The sequence below is a fragment of the Astatotilapia calliptera genome, chromosome 14 (genome assembly GCF_900246225.1).
Source record: "Astatotilapia calliptera chromosome 14, fAstCal1.2, whole genome shotgun sequence".
NCBI classification, from domain to species: Eukaryota; Metazoa; Chordata; class Actinopteri; order Cichliformes; family Cichlidae; genus Astatotilapia; species Astatotilapia calliptera.
In genome coordinates, this window is record NC_039315.1 from 31842762 (window position 1) to 31851310 (window position 8549).

The 8549-nt window shown below is 38.7% G+C and overlaps 1 protein-coding gene across 3 annotated transcripts; it reads left to right on the top strand.

Moving 5' to 3' along the window:
- Positions 1-5273: 5273 nt before the first annotated feature.
- Positions 5274-8031, top strand: LOC113036302 (uncharacterized). Of its 3 annotated transcripts, none has more exons than XM_026192548.1 (4): positions 5274-5403; positions 6327-6426; positions 6749-6844; positions 7328-8030. In XM_026192548.1, exons 2-4 carry the CDS (start codon positions 6343-6345, stop codon positions 7658-7660), a joined length of 513 nt encoding a protein of 170 aa, XP_026048333.1. In that variant the 5' UTR covers positions 5274-5403; positions 6327-6342; the 3' UTR covers positions 7661-8030. The 3 variants fall into 3 exon arrangements, with proteins under 3 accessions (XP_026048333.1, XP_026048334.1, XP_026048332.1); XM_026192549.1 differs by lacking the exon at positions 5274-5403 and adding an exon at positions 5989-6189 and having other exon boundaries at positions 7328-8031; XM_026192547.1 differs by lacking the exon at positions 5274-5403 and having other exon boundaries at positions 6201-6426; positions 7328-8031.
- Positions 8032-8549: the final 518 nt, after the last annotated feature.

The following is an 8549-nucleotide window of genomic DNA, read 5'->3' on the forward strand; positions in this document are numbered from 1 at the left end:
ATGTTTGATGAACAGCTTTAGCTGATCGACTGAATTGAGAAATGTGGCATAATTACCTGCAGTCAGTACTTACAAGCTGCATTTGCGGAAATATGGCAGTTTTGACGAACCAGTTGTTGGTTCTGGAAAGTAAGTTTTAATATCAGAGGTTACTTAAGGTAGTAAGGTGATAGTTAGCACCGTCACCTCACCGCATAATCAGTTAAACTAACAGTTAAACTCCTTGTTAGTTTAACTGATTATTCTAAATTAGATTCAGGTGTGAATGGCTGTCTTCCTACTGTGTTAACCCTTCGACAGAATGACGACCAATCCAGGGTGTACGCCACCTCATATACAGTGACAGCTGGGATAAACTTTACAGAGTTACAGAGAAAACCACAACAATCACATGACGCCCTATGAATAAGCACTTGGTGACAGTGGAAACAAAAAACTGCCTTTTACCAGGAAAAAACTTCCAGCAGAACCAGGCTCAGGGAGGGGCAGCTATCTGCCGTGACCTGTTGGGGGTGATGGGAGCTAATACCTAACGGTTTAATGCAGAGTGGTATATAAACACTCTAATGGGTGAAAAAGGTGAAGAACAATCACTCAGTGGATCATGGGAACCCAGGTAACCTGATCCAGGCATAACTATATGCTTTACTAATGAGAAAGGTTTTAAGACACAAATCCTAACATGGAGCTGGTTCCATTGAAGAGGAGCCTGAAAACTGAAGGCTCTCTCTCCTGGGAACCACAAGTAAGCCTGCAGTCTGAGAATGAAGCGCTGGGGATGGGATTCAACAGGGAGTCAGTATGGGAGAAATATGCTCTCTCTTTCTAGTCCCCGTCAAGAAAATGGATGGGTGGATGGCAATTCAATTGAAGCATATGGACCACTCGTAGAAGTAAAGATCTGTATGGTTGGGTAGAGTCATCAGGTAAGTTCAGATAGCTTGTATATTTTTACAGACATATGTGACGGTTGTCAGACAAACAAGAATACACTGGTTCGCTCAGGCCAACTATTGTATTATTCATTTAAATCTTATGGAACTCTAGCTTTCCTGCACTCACCATGTATTGCACTCTCAGATATTCAAGTATCTTATTGCACAAACCTAATTCTGAAAAAGTCTGGCTGTCAAACTGTGGAAGTGCAACAGCTTGTCATCGGAGCACTACACTCTAAAGTGCTGCCGTGTAACCTTGACAAGTGCTTGATAACCTTGAACCTCTGGTGACAGTTTTATAACTTAAAAAATTCAACTTAAACTATTTAACAACAAGGATTGCAAAGTACATGAAACTGGTGGGTTGCAACCATTTACACTACTCCATAGAGGGCATAGATCATAGTTTCGCTTGTTGATGTCATAAACATGTTGAACTAAAAATTTTGGCATACGGAGGGTGATTTGAAGAGAAACACATGTGCGTTGGTAACCTTTATAGTTCAAATCGGAGATGAGTGGCAGCCAGTTTTGCTGCGTTAACCACACCTTTATTTCATTTCTTATGGGCAGCATATACAGCGCACAACATCTGGACAACAGTTATACTAAAGCTCACGCATATTTAGACACTCTAGGTTTGATTACAGTAACTAATCAATGTCAGATTGCACAACAGTGGCTGCAGCTACTTCGCAAAATTCCAGCATCAAGGAACACCAGGTCCTTGGAGGAAAAGGCTCAAGAGTATCACTCCACCTCAAATTTCAGGCCCTCATCAGTAAACCACAGCCACAGCACTTGTAGCTATATGGATAAGCAAATGCTCATTTTGTTTCCATTGATGTTTCCAAGCATCGACTTTCAGACGGCAGCCCTGATGTGCTGCTTAGAAGCATACAGCCTTAGCAGTAAGCAAAAAGGCGTTGATGATGCCTCAGTGTTTTGACAAGGAGGCTATTGAGGGGTTACACCGGGGTCAGTCACTGAATAGAAATGTATGAGCGCGGATGTCTCTGGCTGACTGATGACGGATTTTGAAGGTGTGTGGGATCAAAGAGCGTCAAGGATGTTGTCAGGAGTTCAGCATCGACAAAGACGTGTGCGTGCGTGTGTGTGATTGTGATGAAGTGAGGTGTCCCGCCCTCCTCCAAGGGCCTGTAACTGAGGGTTTTCATCAATCACCCCCTGTCCTCTCACTCCTTTAATTCTCTCTCACCCTGTTGCTGACACATTCTTCAGCCAAACTAGCGCTCGTCTTTTTTTTCTCCTATGCCCTCTAAGACTCCTCATAAACTTCTTCATGTTTCTGTCTGTCCTCCTCTTCCTTTTATCTCTTTATTCTCTCTTTCTAACTCACCCTTCCTGTCACTCCCTTCGCACTTGTCCCCGTCACCTTATGCTTTAGCTCAGGTGAGTCCCATTGTGGTGGTATAGTGTGTACAGCGTGCTGCCAAGGCGTCCCCCTGCAGTCATGATTTATGACTGCTTTTACAGCAGGTATGTTTGCCTAACAATCACCTATCAAGGAGAAGTCCCTCCTCCCAGCTCTTCATTTCCTTATGGACTCTTTATACACCCCAGCTGTCATGTCCAATGACCCTCTTTTTAAAAGAAGAGTCCAAATAACAGCTTGCAATCCAGTGCTCATATGTGTACCTTAAACTGTGTGCCAAATATCTTACATACTCATTTATATGACTGATTCAGGACACTTGGAGGGTGTGTGTATGCGCTGGCCTGTTTGAAAAAAACTCCTGTTAACCTTTAAAGTTCTTATGTTTGTTCACTGGGGGTGCCCTCTTGTGAACATATGCTGTGGGATATTTGAGTAATAACGAGACACAGGCGCCTGATTTCATATGTACAGCCTAGAGAATGATTGCCTGTTCTTTGTTATTGTTCTCTGATGCTGATACAAGGGGCCAAATTAGGATTTTTGTGCATCTGTGCAAATAGATGCCGAATCAAAATCAGTCTCTCTCTGTAGATTCTTGTTTATCTTTGCATTTCGACCTCTGTTTGAACTGCTCGCGAGCGCAAAGGCCCGCTGCACATAGCGAAACGCAAATTAGTTTTCCCTAAACCCTCAGCATGAGCTAACTACTGAGCATTAGTAAGAAAAGTTGTCCTGCTGAGTTGCCTTGCTAGCCTGGAACAAAATGCCGGCAGGGGAGGTTGAAAGAACTTCAGTGTAACGTTAGAACCGGCAACGGGCCTAGAACTGTTTTTCATTTGCATCACTGAGTGAAGTACGAGGCGACGGGAAAGGAAAGGGAAGAAGGGAAGGATAAAGATGAAGAGATGTTTTGAAGGATGTTGTTTGGGTGTTTGGAGGGAGGGAGATGTGAGGATATGGCGATATCCTCCAGAGGGGTGTTTGCTAGCTTGTAGCCATCCTTGGCTCTTGAAGCACCGATAGACATGTGCTTCATAGTGCATTTAGTAGCATGTTGAAGTAAGTCCAACAGCACTCGCAGACTGCTAAACAGGTGGGGAGAGGCGAGCGAGGTGCCGTCTGTGTAGAACTGTAAGATTTTCTTAAGTCAAAAAGTTTCCAGACTGCATCTGATTTGCTATCTACATTGGCAAATGTGTGTTATGTCTTGGTGCAGTCTGTCAGGGAATCCTTCCCATGTGTTTTCAAATGTGTACCGAAGCCGTGTTCACGCAACAGGCCTTCATGTTTGCTTCCACATGCTGCTCATATCAGGTTCTGATAGATGCTTATATCCATTTGCTCATAACTCCTATCCTATTACAGCGCAAACTGGCAGAGCAAAAAAGACACGCTCGAGGAGAAGTAACAAAAGACGTCACATCTGTTCTCAAACACTAACTTCTTTGTGTTTGCAACACAATTCAAATGTGTAACTGAGCTAATTCTTAGGGGTGCAACGATACTCGTATCAATATTGAACCGTTCGATACAGTGCTTTCGGTTCAGTACGCATATGTATCGAACAATACAAAATGTTTAATTTATTTTATCAACTTTTCTTCTGACGATGCTGTCTGTGTTGAGAGCTCAGTGGATCTGCATTCGACTACTCCGCCTAGGCTGCACTGTCGAGCGCAGATCCACTGCGCAAGCTAGCACGACAGAAGTTAAGCTCCTTGCAACATGGCAAATTGAACCTCTCCCACCCTCATTCAGATCTGGCCTTTGGAACTATTTTGGTTTTCATGTGAGTATGACCCTGAAGGTAAGCGCGTCATGGACAAAAGTAAAACAGCATGTCGGATGTGCCACGCAATGCTCAGTTACATGGGTGGGAACTAGTGTGTTAGCGCAGTTAGCTCGTTAACGTGTTGACGCTGTCCAGCCCCACGCACGGGGCGATCCGCGGTAACTCGTTAACGGAGATTTGCCGTGTTGTGGGGTTAACGTCATTTCAGATTAATGCTGACAGCACTAGTGGGAACAAAATGAATATGACTGCACATTTACGCCGACATCATCCTAGTGCAAAGACAAGTGGAAGCTGACAAAAACAACAAGCACGCATGCTACAAACTTTACCCGAGTCATTTAGACAGCCGTTAGCACATGATTCTCCTTTTGGGGACCTGATATGTTTAATATGCTGCTGAGAGTATAGCCCAGAAGAAGCGTATAGTATAGCTTTTATTTTGGAATGAGACATTTCTCTGTAATAAACTCTCTTTTCCAAAGATGAGTGATTTCTCGATCAGATAGATTTATTTTTTTTATTACTTTGTTGTTTCAGCAACATTAAATTTAAAACTGTACGTTTGAGTTAAAATATATATTTATATTTTATAACTTTATATTCCATTTTTTTCAGCTGCTCATATTATAAATACAGTCCTTAACAAATTTATAATTAACAAAATCACTGTTTTAGGTTTCTGTAATGGTTAATATGCAAGCTCTTAAAATCAAAATGATATTTTTTATGCTAAAATATAATTATCTTTGTTATTCATGAATTTTCACATTTTGTGTTTTACAAAAAAGCAGAAAAATATTAAAGCACATAATTATTTTTTGATTAAGATGCCAACTTACGGGTATTTACTTGCATTCCTGAACAGAAAAATGGGCTTTAGTGGTTGAATGTTATGCTTGATTCATTTCTGACTTTCTGACTGAAGTCCAGCGTGTCGGGTCTAATTTTAGTACACTGTAAACCCCAACAGTCCACCTGACTTATAAAGTTTGTGGATACAACAATTAAAATGCGTCACAAAGTTGAAACAACTTAAAACTTTTCTGTTCTCTTAACGATTCAAACAGTTATAATTGTACATGGCTTAGAAGTTAAGAGTAAATACTGCTTTTTTAATTATGATTTTTGAGTAAATGTTTTTTTTTCGAGCTCCGCATTTGTACGTCATGACGTCATGACGTTTTCTCTCTAACCTGAACGACGTTGACAGAAAATTCTGTTCAATATGGCTGCCCTTCTCGAGCGACCGGAGAGCACATTTGGAGAAACTTGTAAGTAAAACGGAACCTTCGTTATGTTTATTTTTTCCGTAAAAAAGCAAGTATATTAATATGTTGCAGCCATTAACTTGTTTTTGAATGCGCCGTTGTGTTAAACAGCACAGACCCAGGTAGTGAATTGTTGTTCGCTGTTGTTCGCGCTCTTTTTCAAACCGATGATATCGTCAGTTTTACAGTTTTAACCGATTAAAACACAGTTTTAATAAGAATTGCACATAAAGAAAGTGTCTTAGTGATATTTTAACGACCCATTGCCAACGCAAGAAAGTTGGCGTTTTTACAACAGCAGCCTCATTGTTCGGCCGGGTTTTTTTCTTCTTCTCATTAGCATCATTCAAAAGTGACTTAGCTAGCAGTGGCAACTTCTATCTTAAGCAGCAGCCTGTAAAAGAAGTAGTTTGTAAGTAGAAGTTCTGTGTAATATTACAAGTATCTCACTGATGTATTATGTACTATTGCATAACAATGTGTCTTTGCAAAGATTTATCCCGCAGTTTGGCTTGGTTTTTTAAAATAACTGCAGTGTAAATTCATATGTATTCTGTGCTTTTTTTTTTTTTTCTTTTTTTTTTTTCCAACTTAACAGAATTTATACATGGTGAGACAATGTTGATTATATGGTAAAAACTTAAAACTAAAAGAGGGTTACTGTTTACCATGACTAAATGGAATGATGGCCTGTGACTTTGTAACATCTGAAATTCTTACCTATGTTTTGGACTGTTGGATGATCGGCCATAGAATTCAAGACTGCACTCAAAGTAAACAGCAGTAATTGTAAGGTTTTTTTTTTTTTACCATGCTAAGTGTTTATTTTGTCATGAAATGTACAGTGTACTTTTGAAATTTTTGAAAGCTGTAATGATGGCTGAGTATATAATTATCACTGACCAGTTCTACGCTGAACTTGACAGACACACACCACGACTTATGGCTCTATACAGACAGAAGGCTGCACGGACTGGCAAGATATCAGAGGCTCTGCGAACCATCCTGAATCATTATGATCTTCAGGTGAATATTGATAATGATAAAATTAACACAAATTAAAAGTTTCACTGATAAAAACTCAATTTTTCCTTGCTTTGAACATCTGTGTTTTATACAGATTACAGCTCTGATCTGGTATGTTACTTTAAAATACTGTGTAGGATTTTTGTCAAATGAGTAAGATACAGACTCTTTGTCATAAGAGACAGAAAGGTTGTGTCTTAAAAGAAATGTCTCCAAAATTATGTAGAGTCACATGTCATGCAGTTTCATAAACATGTATTCTCACCAAAAGAATGACACCTGAAAACTTTGTGTTCAATGAACTTTTCTTTTCCCTTTTTAGGAGGCGCCTGATATCAACGTGAAACGCACTGCAGTGCTTCGTGCCCTTCCTGTATACCTGCGGGAGGAGGACCCAGAATTCTTTAAGACATGTAATGTAAGTGTATTTTTGCATCACTTAAATTCTGCCAGTGAGATAAAACACCATGGATTTTTTTAAATACAATTTAATACCCTAGCAGCTACCAAATTGTACAAGCAAAATACCCTCTCTTTAGAAAACCCTCACACACACACACACAGGGTCAGGAGCAGGGCACAGGCGTATCACAGCACTTCGGCTATGCTGCAGGTGGCCCCAAAAACAAGGCTGAAGTCAAGATTTAGTTTCTTTTTGAGATAAAGTCATAAAATAAAAAATGACTTCCTTTTTTTTTTTTTTTTTTTTAGAAAAATAACAAACATGCTAATTATGTAATGCAAGAAGCTAACGCGTTAATGTACATTTTTCAAAAAAGTAGAGTACCCTAACCCGTTACAAAGTAACCCACTACACTGCTGAATTTTTTGCTAGATTACAGGTCTTGCTTGTCACATTCTCTCAAACCAACCTTACTTATTGATACTGTGTCTATTCCAGGCGGACACATTGGATGAGTCGACCCTCATTGACACTCCAGTTGCCCTTCTCACAGTGGTTACCGACGGCGCTTCCCAGACCAGTCCAGTCCATTTTACTTCCTCAAGCATGGCCATTGTGGTGGAAGGCGACTTGGTGATGCGTGATATTCCCAGATTTGCAGATGCATTTGCCTTATTGTTTGGCTTGATCTATGCTCTGCATTTAGACTACCCCAGGAAGCTCGTTCACACATTTACCTTTGTCCAAAAAATCTTCATGGGGCTTGTTGACGGCAAACCTCTGAAACCCTGCCTACATGCTCTTAAAAATGATTTGTTGCTGAAAGAGTAGTTCTGGAAGGAATATAAGGCAATGTTTGTTAGGACATGCACTCTGTTACTGAGCACTTTGTTTTAAGCACTTTATTTAAAGCACTTTAAGTTTACTACAGACTTTGGGTGGATTTAACTCCATCAGTTTACCTAACTTTGCTCTGGTTATTTGGAAGATGATCATCTTTATTTGTACCCATTTTATAAAATTGTTTTTCATTTCTTTTTCAAACAAAAGTGATTAGTATTTGACTTTTTATTTTGAATTTATGTATTTTGAGAAAGATGCAATTAGGACTGATGTTGTCCTTTGTGATTTTATAAAAAGATACATGTTCTACATTGAATTTATAATGCTCACTTTATGGTGCCAATGTCCATGTTAGTGGTTTTATAAAAACACTAAGTGATGTTTTTACATTTCCATAAAAAATGTTAAATAAACAAAATGTAAAGTAAATGAATTTCTCTAATTTTTTTTACTAGTCTACACTCAAACATTTAATAATAAATTTCTTTTAATTAATAATCATATAATTTGCGTTTAGTTTGTAATATAATTGCATTGTGTTGGATCAAAATAGTAAACTACAAAAAACACAAAAATATTAAAATTAAAGTATATAGTTTTTAAGTAAAGCTCAATTAATAAAATAAAAATATAATTTAAAATTTTTAAGTTAACAATAAATACAAATTTTGAGTACCCCATACTTAGAAAAGATGAGTTTGTGTACTTAAAACTTTTGAGGTAATCAGTTTCCACAAATGTTTTAAGTTCAGTCAACTGATTCGGGTTTACAGTGTATATAAATATGAATTCAGTTTGTTATATTGCATTAAATAATAATCTAATTTTTAGTTTTAAATAAAACTAAAAACCTCCTCACACATATATTCCTAAGATT

Bases quoted from the DNA above. Each gene is read 5' to 3' on its own strand.
- LOC113036302 (XM_026192547.1), top strand. From the start codon at position 6,238: ATGTACAGTGTACTTTTGAAATTTTTGAAAGCTGTAATGATGGCTGAG. The intron at 6,427-6,748 runs GTGAATATTGAT...TTCCCTTTTTAG, and splicing joins TGAATCATTATGATCTTCAG to GAGGCGCCTGATATCAACGT. The intron at 6,845-7,327 runs GTAAGTGTATTT...TGTCTATTCCAG, and splicing joins AATTCTTTAAGACATGTAAT to GCGGACACATTGGATGAGTC.